This window comes from Tenebrio molitor, chromosome 4 (assembly GCF_963966145.1).
Source record: "Tenebrio molitor chromosome 4, icTenMoli1.1, whole genome shotgun sequence".
NCBI classification, from domain to species: Eukaryota; Metazoa; Arthropoda; class Insecta; order Coleoptera; family Tenebrionidae; genus Tenebrio; species Tenebrio molitor.
In genome coordinates, this window is record NC_091049.1 from 28,309,360 (window position 1) to 28,326,729 (window position 17,370).

General features: G+C 38.6%; 2 protein-coding genes and 1 long non-coding RNA gene across 6 annotated transcripts; 2 read left to right on the plus strand and 1 right to left on the minus strand.

Moving 5' to 3' along the window:
* Positions 1–4,406: 4,406 nt before the first annotated feature.
* On the minus strand, positions 4,407–14,159 carry LOC138128809 (uncharacterized). 3 transcript variants are annotated; one of them, XR_011158924.1, is made up of 6 exons: positions 14,059–14,159; positions 13,831–14,015; positions 13,264–13,775; positions 11,753–13,216; positions 4,800–5,376; positions 4,407–4,753 (listed from the first exon to the last, which is right to left on the minus strand). It is a non-coding gene; the product is annotated as an uncharacterized lncRNA (long non-coding RNA). The 3 variants fall into 3 exon arrangements; XR_011158922.1 differs by having other exon boundaries at positions 4,408–4,753; positions 11,753–13,187; positions 13,244–13,775; XR_011158923.1 differs by lacking the exons at positions 4,407–4,753; positions 4,800–5,376 and having other exon boundaries at positions 11,042–13,187; positions 13,244–13,775.
* Positions 11,413–13,242, plus strand: LOC138128808 (sialin-like). 2 transcript variants are annotated; one of them, XM_069045010.1, is made up of 6 exons: positions 11,413–11,500; positions 11,544–11,743; positions 11,796–12,336; positions 12,384–12,686; positions 12,796–13,034; positions 13,087–13,242. In XM_069045010.1, exons 1-6 carry the CDS (start codon positions 11,473–11,475, stop codon positions 13,234–13,236), a joined length of 1,461 nt encoding a protein of 486 aa, XP_068901111.1. In that variant the 5' UTR covers positions 11,413–11,472; the 3' UTR covers positions 13,237–13,242. The 2 variants fall into 2 exon arrangements, with proteins under 2 accessions (XP_068901111.1, XP_068901112.1); XM_069045011.1 differs by having other exon boundaries at positions 11,416–11,500; positions 11,571–11,743.
* A 1,566-nt stretch (positions 14,160–15,725) lies between the features above and the next one.
* On the plus strand, positions 15,726–16,837 carry LOC138129459 (uncharacterized). Its single transcript, XM_069045757.1, has 2 exons — positions 15,726–16,521; positions 16,590–16,837. Exons 1-2 carry the CDS (start codon positions 15,726–15,728, stop codon positions 16,835–16,837), a joined length of 1,044 nt encoding a protein of 347 aa, XP_068901858.1.
* The last annotated feature ends 533 nt before the right edge of the window (positions 16,838–17,370 follow it).

The following is a 17,370-nucleotide window of genomic DNA, read 5'->3' on the forward strand; positions in this document are numbered from 1 at the left end:
AAACCAATGTAGGAGAATTTCTAGAAGTAGCAGATCAACGGAATTTAGTTGCATGACATGACACTTACGTAACAGGGTTTCAAGCCCAATTTAGGTTTAGGTCGTCACAGTACCTTGACATTACCATATTCCCCTTTACCATTTTTTCTTTTGTCTGGTGTTAAAATATAACAGGAGTCGGTAGAATAATACATAGTTCTGGAGTATTAAATCAAGCATTCTAGGAACAAAATGTCTAATAGCTCCACCCAATAAAATTCTCTTAAATAGTATTTAGGTGTATTCATTAGTTTCAAGTGTTGTTGTTTAAAAAATGATTGATTCATTACACTACAGATTTGGAAACAATTTTGCACTGAAAGTACCATCAGATTTGCACTATACCTAGACTGAACCTAGATTAACTTAGAATTGTAAATTGTAAACTTAGTTTTATTTTAACTGGAGCATAACGAGAAAAAATGTAGTCATGGAATAAAGGATGCTGAACAAGGTGGACCTCTTGATGGAGAAGAATCGTGCAGCTTTGAATTCAGGGCGAGTGTGCAGGATCATCTGAATGAGAGAATATACTTCGTTGTTTTCGTAAGGCATCAAATCTGCTATCACGCTTTGTAGTTTATAAACCAACAGCATAGTTTTATCCATTTCGCTCAAGACCGCATCGCACATCAAAATAGTAGCCACAATTCCAACCTAAAATCAAAATTGTTAAGAGAATATCAGACAAGTAGTTTTTCTTACCCAAAGTGTTATCCAACCGCTCATCTGATAAATAAAATGCAGAAGATTGATCGTGGAGAGACTGTCGCTTTTTACGAAATAATCTAAAGTGATAAGAGCGTCGAAGGTCCCACAAAACATATTCAAAAGCACCGACACTCCAAAAGTCTTGTTGAAGATTTCAACGGTGGAATTTAAAACGTAAAAATTGTACTTGATTTTTTTGACATACCGTAATAAGCTTTGTGGCAGTTTTTTTCGTGAGGTCAGTACAAGTACTCTGTTCTGGTGCTGATATCGCGACAGTATCATGTCCAGTAAAATACAACGAAAGACCGCCACGAAGACTTCGCAATAAAGCTGTAGGGAGCTAAATACATTCAAAATGAAAGTGGTGACGGTGAAGAAACTGAAGTAGATATAAATTCCAAAAGTACCAAAAAGGCAAACCGCCACTTGTGACACTAGAAAGATCACGTGGTACGACTTGGTTGCGTTTCCGATTCTAAATACGAGCTTGAGATTGTCCACCAGCTTGAAGAGTCGGTCTCGCTTGTACACTCTTATAGTCAGAATAATATAAAGATCGTGTATGCAGGCTGCCAAAGATCCAAGTATGGCTAGAACAAACTGTATACTTGTTAGCGTGCGGAAAATTGGCCAAGTGTTGTAGACGGTGGCGCAATAAGCCGCCAGGTAAAGAGCGACGACAACAAAGGTGTGGCAATGTTGGAAGTTGGTCGGTTTTCGATCAGCGATGGAGGAGGGAGTCAGTGCAAAAACATTTCCAAACTTGAAGACCAGTTCGATTAGATTTAAATCCATTTTGGTCTAGGTAGGTACAGCTCTGGCTGCGGTGTAAGCTGCTTGGATAATTGGCCTAAATCAACAAATAACGGGAAATTACTGGTTACACAGCGACAATAAAGCGTTTCAGTAATCGGAATGACATCAGCTTTAAGGTAAATTGCAGTTATTAAAAGTGGTAAATATTTTTTCCATCTGACTGTTTTTCTCATTACAAATTAATAGCAGTGACAATAATAATGATAATGATATTGCACTGGATATGGTTTTAATATTAGACTTAATAATACCACACTATTCAAATTAAATCACCTTCTTTATATGGATGACATAAAACTTTATGCATCTAAAAAGAATCATATTTTATCTTTACTAACAATAACTGAAAATTTCTCAAATGATATTGGGATGAGTTTTCGTATTGATAATGATAAGAAATTATAAAAAACGCATATGCGGTTTAAAATCGATCATCGATAAATGTAGGATTTGCGGAACTGAAGGGGAAACCATTGAACACATCATTTCTTCTTGCACCGTTTTGGCTCAAAGCGAATATAAGAAACGTCATGATATATTCGCTAAAATTATATACATGAATTTAGCTGTTAAATTCAATTTATTAAAGGATACACAACCACATTAATTTTATAAACCAGAAAGTTGTTTAGAAAATTACAATTACAAATTATATTTTGATCGCACAATTTTAACTGACATTCACATTCAGCATAACAGACCAGACATTATTATTTTAAATAAACAACAAAAGCAAGCATATCTTCTAGATATAGCTGTTCCAAATTCCCATAATATAACACAGACACAAAAATTAATAAATATTTAGAGCTCTCCGTTGCTATGAGAAATCTTTGGTGTTTAGAAAAAAATTCGATTTTACCACTTGTAATTTCAGCAACGGGAATAGTACCGCAATCTCTTTTTAAAAATTTAAAAATTCTGGATTTAGGGAACACATTAGTAGTTGAAATTCAAAAAGGTATATTATTATACTCATGTCATATCGTGAGGAAGTCACTTAACATTGACACAGAAAATAATATAAAAACACAACAAAGTCAAAATGTGGAGACGAGACGACGGTAATTATGTTGATTAGCACTGCACTATTACTTGATGGTAATATCCGTAATAGTGTATGTACTCCGGCAAAATTGCCGTGCCGCCGGGTGGTGGAGAGATTAAAAAACTCTCATAATGTTTACAATTTTATCTTAAACTGAATAATTACAATCACAAAAGTAACAAGGACGGACAAAATACTGAACAACGTCGACTTGTCGATAGAGAAAAATCTTGCAGCATTAAATTCAGGACGATTTTGAGCTACTATGAGAGCCAATGACCTAAACTCTTTGCTTTTACGCACGACATCTTCACACACCCAGGCTTCCATTTTTCGCGTCAGCGTCAGAATACCTTCATATTCTTTCAATATAGAATCGCACAGAAATATGTTTGTAAAGATGCCACACTAAAATAAAATCTTTAATGAAATATTTCAGATTAAGGAAATGTCGTACCCAACACATAAAAATTATCGTCATTTGGAAAAACATATAGAAAGTAACTCCGGGAACACCATTCAAACTGAAAGTACCGTCACTCTGCATAAAAACGTCTATATTAAGAAGCGTTCTGAGAGAAGTGGTGAAGATGTTGACAAGTGTAGTCCACCCAAATATGTCGTTGTAGGCGTCGACGGCGCTTTTCAAAATAAATATGTCGTACTTGGTTCTCTTTAAGACCTTCAAGTAGGAATGGAGTTTAAGCTTGTGGGGTGACGCCTGAGTTAATACTAAATCTTGATACCGGTACCGTGAAAGTACCATCTCTAGGATGATGCAACGCACAATCGCGTCAAATAATTGTAGGTACATTTCTGTAGAGACCATTACGTGACCCTGTACAACACTGATGTCGAAGAAATACAAACTGGTACCATTTCCAACCATAATAACAGTTAACACGACCAGTTGAGATACTACAAATTGCAAATAATATGACTTCGGTTTCTTCTTGTGGCAACGAGTTTGTCGAAGATATTTTAAAAGTTTGATCCAATGGTGGTGCTTGAAGTTTTTCATTATTATGAAAATGTAAAGATTGTGGAGGCAGTAAGTGGTAGTTGTCAAGCTGGCGATTATGAGTTGAGTTAAACCTAGTCTTAGGTAAGATGCCTTTCTGACAAATGTATTGTAAAAAATATGGATAGTTAACATGATGAATACGAAAGTACTGCGAATTGCGATGCGAATTTTCTGATGGGGAGTTAAATTCCGCTTCATTTTTGTTGGGGGCGGCGTCAACGAGAAGATGTTTCCAAATCGGAAAATCAGTTCAATTGCTCTCAAATTCATTTTTGTTGAGCAACACAGAAAGTTATCGGTTAAGAACAAGACAGGTAAATGTCATCGAATATGAAAGTAATTTTTCAATGAGTTGATACAAATACACTCTCTACACAAACATTGTTTTTCTTTTTTTGTTTATTAAGTGTTCTACAAAATAAAGCTGTAGCGTAAACAATAATTTTGACGCAATTAGTTCATGTTTTGGGGAATGATGCTAATCATAATTTTCAAGTAAATATAGTTTTGAGTGCTGTTATGCCAACCTTGAAAAGTTTTGGGCTTTTAATCGAAATACAAAGTTCAAGAAGTATAGAATGTTTACTTAATGATAATAATTGATCAGCCAAAGTCTACAGCACAGCTTTTTCCCTTTGACATTCTCATATATTTTTTTATAATTATATTATCTTCTTATTCCAAATTTCTTCCATTCTTCAAATTATATATTTAGTACAAAGAGAAACATATTAAATACAACACAAAATTTTATTTTCCTTATGAGAAAATCGACAATAAATTCTTTACAAAATGGTGGAGAGCCCAAATAGATTGACAAAACCAGATGAACAAATTCTTCGCAATTACAGTTACTTAAACTGAATAATGACGAGGAGAAAAGTGGTGATCGAATTCAAAATGCTGAAAATAGTAGACCTGTCAATGCAAAAGTACCGAGCAGCTGTGAATTCTGGTATGTTTTCAGAAACACTTTTAGTGAAGGCACACATTTCATCTTCTTCAACAATCGAGTCGGCAACGCATTCTTGCATTTCGTAGCAGTACGAAAGCAACTCTTCGAAATCTTCCCTTATGGCGTCGCACCACAAAATCACAGCGAAGATTCCAACCTAAATAGAGCAGTGAAACAAGAGTCACAAGATCTTCAAGACTCACCCAGAAAGTCAACATAAAAAAGAGCCGACCCACGACTTGCCAATAGCTTTCGGGAACGCGAGTCTCTACATTGTTCTCCCTTTTGATGACAGAATCGAGGTAAAACAAGCTTCGCAAAGCGATAAAGAAGATGCTGAGGAGAGTGTTCCATCCGAAGATGTCGTTGAAAAGATCAACCGCGTTCTTGAGGGCCAAGACATTTCGTTTGACGTTGAGCAGGATCATGTGTGACAGTTGCTTCGGTGCTTGAGTGAAGTGTCGAATCAACAAGACTTTTTGATATTTGTACCGTGACTGTATCATCTTCAAAATGACACAAGTCAAAACTGTGATGAAAAACTGCGAATAGACTGGCAACAACTCCGCGCTGTACATAATGACAAACCCCAAACCCATGGCGCTGGTCCAGATGTAACTCGTGTAGACCATCATGACGATGTAGATCGCATTCGATACAAAAAATATGATGTAAAGAGATTTTTCATTGTTCACTTCACACTCGACTCGCTCCAAATTTTTTACCAGCAGAAACCATTGTCTTCTCTTCATCAGTCCAGAGACCATCAGAGCGTAGACACTGTAAGCGTACAAAACAGCTTGGTGGAGTATTCGCAGAACTGTCGTCATCAAAGCTGATCTCGAGTAGTACGACCTACTCAATATCAAAATTATGGCTGAGCAAGTGGAGTGAAGAAGAAACATGGCGATTATGTATAATTTTTGTGACATGGTAATAGTCGAGTTTTCGATTTTTGGAGGTGTCAAAGCTAATAAACTCCCGAAAGAGAAAATTGTTTTAATTGCACCGAGATCCATGAGTGTTGATTGGAACTTGTCCAACTGTTGAAAGCTTTGTCATAAATGTGAAGTTTCGTTCTGTTGTCAGGCGATTTTGTCGATAGTAGAACAAAGAGTTGTTTGATCAGAAGCAAACTTTGGTAATTGATTTACAATCGTCAGAAAATCACAACTGACACACAAGGAATAGGGATTTGGTAGAGGAAACGTAAGGAAGGTATCATGTCTTGGCAATCGATAGAAATGTATAAAACCAAGGAAATTCATTTTATTGATTGTGGAGTACAAATTATGAAAATCCTGAGTCTGCGTATGACAAATACTGACATTCAGATTCTGTATCTAGAGATTCATCCATGATAACACATTATTTCATCGTCTAGTCTTTCCTGGGAGAATTTCAAAAACCAAAATCATTCGAGACACAGAAGATTCTTATAAATGGAAAATCGTTGCCAAAAACTTTTACTTAAACTGGATCATCACCAGAAGGAACGTAGTGATACTGTTGAAAAGACTCAAGATCGTCGACCTGTCTACATAGAAGTATCTGGCAGCTGTGAATTCTGGTACGCATCTTGACAGGCTCTTAATCAACGCACTCATCTCGTTTTCGTCGCTCGGCAATTCAGCATTGCATTCCAGTTTGTGGAAATGCAGAAGCAAATCTTCAAACTCGTTTCTGATTGTGTCGCAGAGCAGTACCACAGTTAAGATTCCGACCTACAAAGTTACTTAAGTAACATAGAACCACAAGGTCTCTTTGACAACTTACTAAATAGAACAGCACAATTGCAGCGTGTGAGAGAATTTGTAAACCATTTGCCACCAGTCCGTTACCGCTATATGTCAGGAGCGCGTCAAAACAAATCAAGCATCTCAAAGCTCCAAAAAAGATGTTGAAAAGGATAGTCCAGCCGAATAAGTCGTTAAAAGCGTCGACAGTTTGTCGCAAGACGAACAAATTGTTTTTGACTTTTGTCAGAAGAGGTAAATGGAGAAGCTTCCTGGTGACGAGTCGACTCGTCACAGTATTTTGGTATCTGTACCTTGTCAGCACCAGTCGTAAGACAATGCACGCCGACATGTTGTTGAAAAAAATCGAGTACATTTGTAAATACTCTCCCACGTATAAACTGAAGAAGTGTAAACCAAAATACATGATCCAGACGTAAAACGTAAAAGTTGTCATTATGAAAAGTAGGATGTGTGACACAACAAATGTGACGTACGATCGTGTGGGGCTGGTCTTGCTTTCAACAGTTTTCAAGTTTTTCATCAAAACACTCCACTTGTGTTGCTTCAACAAGCCTACCACGATTATGGTGTAGAAGCTGTGGGCGAAAAGGTCTGCACTTAGCAGTAGTCTCAGTACGAGCTGAATCATTGACATTTGAGAATAGAACGACTTTCTGAAGTAGATACTGTTTATGGTGTCGAAAGCATACAGAGAAAATACGAAAATTGCGTAAAATTTGCGGAAAAGTGTTGGCGACATGTTTTTGGTAGTAGCCGGTGTCAGTGCTAAGTATTTTCCAATCATAAATATTTTCTTTATTATTTCTAGGTCCATGTTGTTTAGTTTGTCGTTACTAACTAGAGCTTTTGTCGATAAATCTGGGGGTTAAGCTTCAACGTTAATTTGTTTTGGAAAACTAATCGTAGAATAAATAAAGCTAAATTAAAGAGTGTGTTCTACTGTTTTGATCGATGGGAATTAATATATTATTCTCAAATTGGTTGTAGGTCGTAAAGTTTTATGGTAGTTTAAGTTAAAGATCTTGCGGGGCTTAAAAATTTTACGACCTACAACCAAATTGAGAATACTATAAATACTATAAATAGCTCTAAAAATACTTAGAAAAAAAAATTCACTCTTGCTGAAGAAGATAATATAATCACTTTAATTTTGTTCAATACATAGCAGCCTTCATACCCACAGTGACAAAATACTATTCTAGCTACGTTGCCGTTTCATTTTTAAGAAAAATTACAAAAAAGTAAGATTTTTTTTTACTCCAAAGTAAAGCTATTTTTCAAAACATTGTTTTACATTATTATTTTCCACAATCATCTACACCATAAATAACAATAAACACTGAACTTTTCACTATGTATTTGAAGAAAACGCACTTCAAAGAGTGCACCTTCAGTCAATGTATCTTTGTGGTGGGAGTCCCGATTTTTTTTTTATTTCCATATTTGGACTACTGAAGTGATCCCCTACAACGCTCTGAATTCGGAATTCGCGGATTTTGAGACACCCTGTAGAATACGAACCATAAAGAAAGAGGAAAGGGAAAATCAAAGGAAGAGCAGAAGAAGGTGACATATGGGATGAACAAAGAGACTAGAAAAAATCAGATTAAAAGAAGAGGAGGTAGAGAAGATGGCGGTAAAACTGAAAGGATTAATTGAGAAAGCAACGACAACAATGAGATAATAGTCAATGGAGCAAAACAGATACGAAGGAAAAATGAGTGGTAGGACAAAGAATGTAAATAATTGAAGAAGGAAGCAGTAAAGGCGTTGAGAGAATGGAAGAGGACCAAAATCGATGGAAATTGGTTCCTAGAAGCGAAAAGAAGATACAGAGAGAGAGAGAGAGAGAGAGAGAAATGCAGAAAGATCAAGAAACAGAAGGAGGAGGGAGGACAACGAGATAAAGGAAATAAGAACAGAGAAGGAAGTATGGAAATGCATAAACTGTGAGAGAAAGAAAAATGAATCAGTGAGCGAGGAAATAACAATGCAAATATGGGAAGAGTACTTTATGAAATTGCTGGAAGGGAGGAAGGAAGGAGGAAAGGCAGAAACAGAAATGAAGAAGAAGCAGAACGAGTGAGCGAGTTCAAGTACTTGGGCTACACCTTCAACGAAAGAGATGGTGAGGAAGGCAAACAATGTAGTGGGAGGTGTGTGTGGGGAATCGGAGAGAGAAAGTGAGGAGGTGATTTCAGGAGGAGAATGATGATGTTGGAGAGCATGGTATAGAGCGGCTGATGTACAGGGCAGAGATCTGGCGATAGAAGGAACAAGAGGAGGTAGAGACAGTGCAAGAAGAATATTTGAGATGAGTGCTAGGAGTGGACAGAGAAACGCCAGGTTACATAGAGAAAGAAGAGTATAAGAGGAATAGACTGAGAGTGAAAACGGGCAAGAGAAAGCCCGTAGAACAAATAAAGCATTTGTTGTAAAAGACCATGTGGTCAACAATTTTGTTTAATGACGACTTCCTAGCTAAATTTTTAGGAGAAATGTTATTTTTAGAGAAGAAACGAATTCCTAACTTCAACAGAAAAGGGACGAATTCCTAACTTAAACAGAAAAGGATTGAAACCTATGATCATTTCTCATGAAAGTTCTTCTCTGAAGTTTGTTTAGTCGTTGTTGAAATAGAAGCAATACTATAAGTAGTAGAATGCTTTATTTGCCATACGGGCTTTCCGAATCCTGACTACAATTTCTTTACATATAAAACAGCAACTCCAAAAAAATACAGATAAATAGTTTTATTCCTATCCCCCACCCCTTTCCTTCTCTGTTCTTTCCCTCCCCTTCTCTTCCTCAAAGCTATTTCGAGACGATCCGACTCTCCTATTCTCCCTTCTTCTACTCTTTCCCATGCTGCTTCGTTCACTGTTCCGTCATCTATCACTGTTTCTCCCCTGCTACCTACAGGGTGTTATTGAAAGTTGTGCAAATATTTTAACCACGAGCTACTGGCTTCATGTAGAACTTGGAAAAAATATCTAAAAAATTCTATATCAAAAAATAAATTGACATTTATTTTTTGAGCTACAATTTTTTTAATTGCTTTTAGTCTTCTACGTTGTCAAACAACCTTGCAGGTAAAATTTCGCCACATTTTAAAAATACACCTTGTATATCATATTTTATAAAACGTACACCAATGCGGTTTCCTTGTTTTAAAGCATATTTCCTATAGGTTACTTCGCATTGGCGTACATTTTATAAAAGATGATATACAGGTGTATTTTTAAAATGTGCCGATAACACCCTGCATATAGGTTCATTCCCGATCTTCGTCCCCTTGTTTGTTTTCGTTCATTATCTCCCATCCATTTTCTTCGATCCATTCCATCAGTCTCTTCCCCTCTGCATTCTCCACCTTGTCTTTGGATTTTCTTTTGCCATCCCCTTCTCCCCTTCCCAATTTCTTGCTCCTCTTTCTCCTATTCTCCCGTTGAAGTCCCCTGCCATGAGCATAAATTCTTCCCTGCTTTTTTTTATTGCGTCTTCGATACGTCTTCTTGTTGTCTTCATCTCTTTACTGTATATTGTCATTATTTTCCACCATTTATTGCCTATATGGCTTTTATTTCGATGCATCCTCCTTTCTTGTCTCCAATTTCACCCCTGTTATCATTCCTCCGGTAGCTTTTACCTTTTTCTTTTCTCTTTATGCCCCTTGACCTCCCATTTGTATTCTTTCGGTAACGACTTTCCCCTTTGTGCGTACATTTTTATTACCTTTTCTCGCCGGTGCGTCATTTCTTCTTCTCTGCTTCTTCTAAAAATGTTTCTTCCGTTTCTCCTCTCTCTCATTCCATGTAAACCATTCCCCGTTTATCTGTATCTTCCTGTATCCTATTTTCACCTTTTTTCCTCTATCTCTCTCTTCTCTAGCCACCTCTCTTAACTTCTTTTGTTTTCCTTTCTTCGTTTGTCAAATCGTCATCTATATACATACTCTCATCCTTTCCTTCCTTCAACTTACTCTTATTTAGCATAATCTTCTTCTTCTGCTACCACCTTTCTATTTTTTCCAGCATTATCTTATCTTTATTTATTTTAAATGTTTACCTTACGTTTACTTTCACCCCTATCTCTTTTTCTAATTCATTCTTCCACCTCCCTTTCTGTATTTCCTCTTATTCCACCTATTCCGGTAATTATAACATTATTCTTCCTCTCCTTCTTTTTTCCTTGTTCCATCTTTCCTCTATAATTTTCATCCTTTTCATCCAATCTGCCTTCTCCGTCTGCCATTTTTCTTCTCTTCCACTCATCTTCTCTCTCCCTGCCGCTACTTTTTTAGTACTTTGTTCTCCTCTCTTATTTTCATTTCCTTGCTTTTATTTCCTTCTTCGCTTCTACTTGGGGATCTTCCCGTTCTGGAATTCTTTCTGAATACGTTCGTGCCTTCTTCAGACGTCCTACCCTCTTCCCTTTCTCTCTTGCTGCTTTCTTTCCTTACTTTCCGCGATTTCGTCATACCCTTTCTCTCTCTTACCCGCTGCCTTCTGCTTATCACCTCTCACTCACTCGTCGCTCTTTACGTTAGTAATCTCTGCACTTTTTTTTCCTAAACACGTCTGCTCACTATCCCTGCCAGACCAGGAAACAATACCATAAAAATTTAATTTTTTTTGGCTTATTCAATAACGAAGAATAAAACAACCAAAAATAAAATATCTGTTTCAGTTTACATTTTAGTCAAAAAGTTAGAATTTTATAAAGAAGGAATAACAAAAATTACGTAGGTATTATTAATTATTTTGCCCAGTTCCATGCCGGCGATACTTCTGGAGACATTTGAAATGTCGATGTGGTCAATGTATCGTCGTACCACCCCTAAAGTATCCCTCACGGGGAGGACCATGACACCCACGATAGCTGACAGTGCTTTCATGACGCATCGTCGAGGAATACAAGAATCTGTCTAGATGTTAAACGCGTTACACCATTTAGCTTCTCATGGCAATCTATTTACTCCTGAAAATGACACCGCCTTGACAAAACTCTTGCTCTTGTTTTGCATTTTGGGTGGCTGTGAAGATTTGATTGACGTGGAACTACTTCGGCTGTCAAAGTATCAAAATGTAAACATTTGTTTCGGTTTAGTGCCACAATGGAGTCTGAGGGCGCCCCAGCGAGACGTAAGTTAACCTGTCCAGCACGCCACACCTAACCACCAAGTAGATTTTCTTATTCCGCGACGCTACGTAGTGGTAATAATGCTATGCTTTGTGGCTGTAAGCGCTGTCATCACTCGAGATTGTACGCTAATAGCAGCTCAGTATTTCGTCGACGATATGTTCGCAAACGTTACAAAGGACAACCGAACCGACGGCGATTGCATGCACCTGAACGATACGAGACGACCGGTGTTCGCGTTTAAAGTAACGTACCTCGCAGCTCAAAAATCTCCCTTTTGTGACATCAGCTTTCCAGAAGATCAACATGAAAAGGTACCACTGGAACAAGAAGAATTATATCGACCTCAACACGTTCTTCTATCTGGGCTACGGATTGTCCCATCTGCCGTCGGGTATCGTGAGCGACAAATACGGAGCAAAGCACGTCATAGAGGCTGCTCTTGTGTCGATGGCTCTCACCAGCATGTTCACGCCTTTTCTTATAGTCCAAACTCACGGCAGTCCAACCGTTGTCACAATCATTAGATTCTTCTTGGGGTTGTGCGAAGGAACGTTGATGCCTGGTGCGGTCTCCATGATAGCTCATTGGGTGCCCAGAAGAGAAAGAGCAACTTTAACGACCATCGGCGGCTGTGGCGTGAATATAGGCGTTTTAATCAGTCAGGGAGCCACCGAGATCATAATGATGAAAAGTAGCGACTGGACTTTGCCCTTTTACCTCTACGGAGGTGTTACCCTCGGCTTGTTGCTGCTTTGGCACTTGCTCGTCTATTCCAACCCCCACCGGGACCCTCACATCAACCCCGTCGAGCGATTCTACCTCGACACGGAAATGAGTGAGTCACGTGTTCGTCTCCCGTCCAGTTTTCATCAAACCTTGCAGGCGCGATCGTCGATCACAAGAACAAGAACATACCGATCTGTCGGATTCTATGCACGCTGGACGTGTGGTCCTTGTCTGTGATCATCGGAGCATACATCTTGATGTATGTGTATCTGATCGGCCATCTGCGGGTGTACCTGAGCGACGTGTTGAAGCTGCACATCGGCGACCGCGGAATCTGGACGGCCATACCGTTTGGAGTCATGATAGTCACAGGATTTGTAATGGCAATTATCTCTGACTGGGCCGTCAACAGTGGTCTGGTCAACGTGGTCATGATGAGAAAGGTTTGCACGAATATAGGTAAGGTGGAACGCGGGGTCCTAGAGACCACCCATCCAAATGTTGACCGCGTCCAACGTTGCTCGACCTCTCAGAACGCGTGACAAACTCTGTAATAATTTTTTTGCAGGATGCATGGGACCCGCCGTCTACACGTTGGCAGCTTCGTACGCAGGATGTAACAGGCATCTCTCCGTAGTAATGTTCATAATAGCGACGGCTCTGATGGGCTCTTCGCTGGCGGGATTCAGACTGATCATATTGGAAATCTCTCCGAACTACTCCGGCAGTGTTGGAGCTTTTTGTAACAGCATCGGCATTATTCTGGCCTCGTTTACCCCGAAATTCGTCGCCTGGGTTGTGCCAAATGTAACGCGTAAGAAATGATTGTGGACTCTTGAACAACCAATTCAATTTGTAGGGACGTCTGTCGGAATACGTACAGCTCCACTGGTACTTTTTGGTTGTGGTCACCATTGCAAATTTTTTCTTTGTGGTGGTTTGCGACGGCAATTTAAAATCCTGGAATCAGCCACGTCGATCAAATAAACCTGTAACAGAACGTAGTTGAAACCTACCATGCTATTTTACTTCCTACTTTAAATATGTCAAACGTTGCAGCTACTCCAATCTGGAGTAAAATTATTTCTTTGGTATTTGGTATTTGATTTACAGGTAGCGATCTTAGTGGGACGTAGGTGAATCATGGTCAAGAAAAACCCATCACTATCTCTCCACGAAGGTGGAAGGACAAAGTCCATTTGTGTTGATTCTACTTTCGACGGCAAGACTGGTGACGATAGCTGCTTCTATCAGCACCAAACAAACTAGAGTTGTCTTCTCTCTGGAAGATGTCCACCACGCTGTGAAGAAGACCACAAGAGATGCTACCATTCTTTGGCCAACTCCTAACCCCACTGGTCCTATTTTCACGACTGAAACTTTACCTCCGAATTTGTTGATTAACGCAGGTGTCAATATTGTGCTTACGGTTCCCAGCAAAAGTGAAATCCCTATGAGCAATTTTGCTTCGTCTTTGTCGATCACGATGCCTCCAGCAAGGTGGGCCAAACTGTACAAGTTCCACTTGTACTTTTTCACATAGAAGATCTGGAAACTCCATGTTACAAAGAGAGCTTGTTCAAACGTGACAGGTGATGCCTACTTTGTAGGGCACATCTGCCAAGACTGCTTCCCCAAGGGTCTTGTCAATTTTGGAGTCGCTCATGTAACTGGTTCCATTTAACGATCTGGTATTGACAATGAATGGCATTATGACGTCTAAGCTGTCTCGTGTGGCATAGACAAAACTTGCCAGCAACATTACATGGCACCATGGAGTAATGAAAGCTATGTGGGGGTTAGGTGCGTTTGATTGAAGAGGCCAACTTACGTTTTGGTCGATGGTTTGGGCTATTTTCGAATTCCATAGATGAGGACGGTTAGTGACACTTTTAAATTTTGACATTTTGGAAGACTTACAGTGCCGTTCAAATTTCCATAGCAACACGATTGTTTTTGAAACAGGGTGATGCAATTTTTTTCATAGCAAAAATTTAAGAAACGATGAAGAAAAATCATATAAAGAAGATGAAGTACTCCACGCAGTAGAGCTTTAGGAAAGTGACACCAATAAAGTAGATCCAAACGGGACACAAGAACCTTGTCACCGTCCAAAGTACCAGATGCGAGATTATGAACGTCAGATATGGAGATCTTTCGTTGACTTGGTGGTACCCGACATTTTCCAGATTCTTGATCAGGGTTGTCCATTTGCGTTGCTTAAACATGCTGATGATGATTATGGTGTAGAAGTTGTGGACGTGCAAGTCTAGATCTAGCAGTACCCTCAGTACAAACTGCATCGTAGACAAATTTGCATAATGCGATGTTCTGTTGGAAAAAGTTGCTATTCCACCAATCATGTACAAGAGAAATAGTAAAAGTGGGTACAATCTTGGGAAACAATTTGGTGTTGCGTTCTCATTCGAGAAAGGAATCAGAGCTAGAGGTTCTCCAACCAAAGAAATCAGTTTGAACACTTTCAGATCCATACCTTTCGGTTTGTCATTCTTGAGTGAACTTTTCGTCAATAATAGAACTTTCTCGTTTAGATTTAACATAAATTTGTTGTGATTCAATATTGTTTGTCGAGGAGTAGGTAATTGAGCAAGTGGAAAACATTCCACAGTTGTGGCATAAAAATGGTCATAATTTTGAAGAATGGAAATGAAGACATGGAAAAATTATTGAATGAAATTAAACTAAATAGGATAATTTTGTAATTACGAAGAAACCATTTGTTGACAATGTGCTCAATCTGTTAGAGCGGAAATTTCGTATTTAACAACGACACAATCGAATCAATTTGATCATATTTTCCTCTTATTGTAATAGATAGCGTTGAAACACAAGTCATCATAATCATCATCACAATCAACTAATTGTTGTATATTTGAGAGTTATTGTATGCTTTATATAAAAAGAACAGAGTTATTATAAATCTTTCTAAATCATACTTGACGTTGAAAACCACAAGAATTTTGAATGTGCTGCTAGCCTCGTAACATGATAGACTAGTATCGCAGATAGATGGAGGTACTGGCGGTGGTTTTTGGCGCTGGGAATCTGTCAACTGTCATGTAAGAATGTATGTGTATAAAGCGGCACATCAAAAATTAATCGCCCAGCCATCTACGATGCTAGAAACATTTATAATGACCCTGTATTTGTGACATCACGCTGTGATCCCACTAAAGAAGAGATTGTAGACAGATATTTTGTTGTTTCCTATGCTTTTTGAGATAAATAATAATTAAAAAATAACTCCCCTCCATTGGAAAAGATTTGTCAGTTGTGACATAAATAAGGTCACAATTTTAAATCCAAAAACCTAGAAAAATCCATGAGGGAAATAATAATTAATTGATGAATTATGTGGAAGACATCAAATAAATTTGTTGACACGTTCCTTCCGTTCAATCGGTAATTTCCTGTGCAACGAAACGATCGAATACATTTTATTTCAATCAAGAGTCAAGTAGCTGGTGATTTGGACAGATGGATCTCGAAGTAATCGCCACCATTTTCACATTTGGCAAGTTTCTAGCGCTGACTCCGTCGTCGATGAACAACCACAATCCGCACTGTTTGCAAAAACTTTACGAAATCTGCGTGTACCTCTTGCAAGTGACAGGTTTCTTCACAAATATTTACGCCAGCTGTGTGGTGTATCAGAACTTGGCATCTATACAGCTCGTGTTAGCAATTTTGACCGATTTGATTCACTTCTCCTACGTGTTCTACATTTTGATAGTGATGATGCGACTGAGAAGGAGTTGCTGGTTCCGACTTATCAAGAGTCTCGCTGCTGTCCAGTCTGCACCGAAGACTATTCCACTCAAGTTAATTTTCATTGCGTCACAACTGGTTTATTACTGTTTGACTGCTTTCGGAGCTTACGCCGATATTGACCGCGCCAGTCTTACTGTAACCGCATTCAACATGGGCGTGTTTTACCATTTCTACGCCATGTTCTTCTACTTGGTTTGCGGATCAATTCTTCTCATCTTGTTGCATTCGCGGTACCAGGGTGTCAGTGAGAGTCTCTCACAACTGTTGGAAGGCAGGAGCCAACTCCACTCAAAGCACATTGTCGAAATTCTGAAAAAAATCAAAAAGAGCGTTTTAACGTTGAAGGAGGGCGTGGAGGTCTTCAACCACATCTTCGGATGGAGCATTCTCTTCACCATTTTTAGTTGTGTAAATAGAACACTAGTTTACATTGACGTGGTCATCAAACATAGTGATTTATGGCTGGGTCCTCACGTGCTAGTTCTCTACCACGATGTTTTCCGTATTCTGACTTCATGGGTAAGGCAGTTCCCATGTCCGTTTTGCACCATCACACCGTTATAATTCCAGGTTGGATTTTTCTCTGCGACTCCATTTTGAAGAAGTGCGACGAGATTTTGGCGAATGCTTATCGGTTGGAAGGCCATTTGACCTCTTACGGGAACGAAGAAATTCAAGTTTTTATCGATGTTGTGATACACAATCGCCCACAATTTACAGCCGCCAGATTTTTTTGCATCGACAGATCGACCCTCTTCAGGGTGCTCAATGCTTTGACCACATTTCTCCTCGTCATAATCCAGTTCAAGGAAATGTGAAGCATTCTTGCTTTATAGTTTTGTGATTTAGTTCTAGAATCAAGGCAAAAATTCCCTCTACTATTATTTCTTTTCCCTCCACCAACAGGCGGCACGGCAATTTTGCCGGAGGACATACACTATTACGGATATTGCGCTATCAATTAATAGCGCAGTGCTAATCAACATAATTACCGGCGTCTCGCCTCCACATTTTGACTTTGTTGCGTTTTTATATTATGTTCTGTGTGAATGTTAAGGAACGATATGACATGAGTATAATAATATACCTTTTTGAATTTCAACTACCCTAAATTCCCTAAATCCAGAATTTTTAAATTTTTAAAAAGATTTTGCGGTACTATTCCCGTTGCTGAAACTATAAGTGGTAAATTCGAATTTTTTTCTAAACATCAAAAATTTCTCATAGCAACGGAGAGCTCTAAATATTTATTAATTTTTGTGTAATAGGTATGTCTGTGTTAAATTATGTGAATTTGGAACAGCTATATCTAAAAGATATGCTTGCTTGTGTTGTTTATTTAAAACAATAA

What these genes read in the sequence shown, in the direction of transcription:
- LOC138129459 (XM_069045757.1), top strand. Translation starts at nt 15,726, where the DNA reads ATGGATCTCGAAGTAATCGCCACCATTTTCACATTTGGCAAGTTTCTA. An exon ending in TCTCTACCACGATGTTTTCC is followed by an intron (nt 16,522 to 16,589) that starts GTATTCTGACTT and finishes TTATAATTCCAG; the next exon opens with GTTGGATTTTTCTCTGCGAC.
- LOC138128808 (XM_069045010.1), top strand. Translation starts at nt 11,473, where the DNA reads ATGGAGTCTGAGGGCGCCCCAGCGAGAC. An exon ending in TGAGGGCGCCCCAGCGAGAC is followed by an intron (nt 11,501 to 11,543) that starts GTAAGTTAACCT and finishes ACCACCAAGTAG; the next exon opens with ATTTTCTTATTCCGCGACGC. An exon ending in GACCGGTGTTCGCGTTTAAA is followed by an intron (nt 11,744 to 11,795) that starts GTAACGTACCTC and finishes TCAGCTTTCCAG; the next exon opens with AAGATCAACATGAAAAGGTA.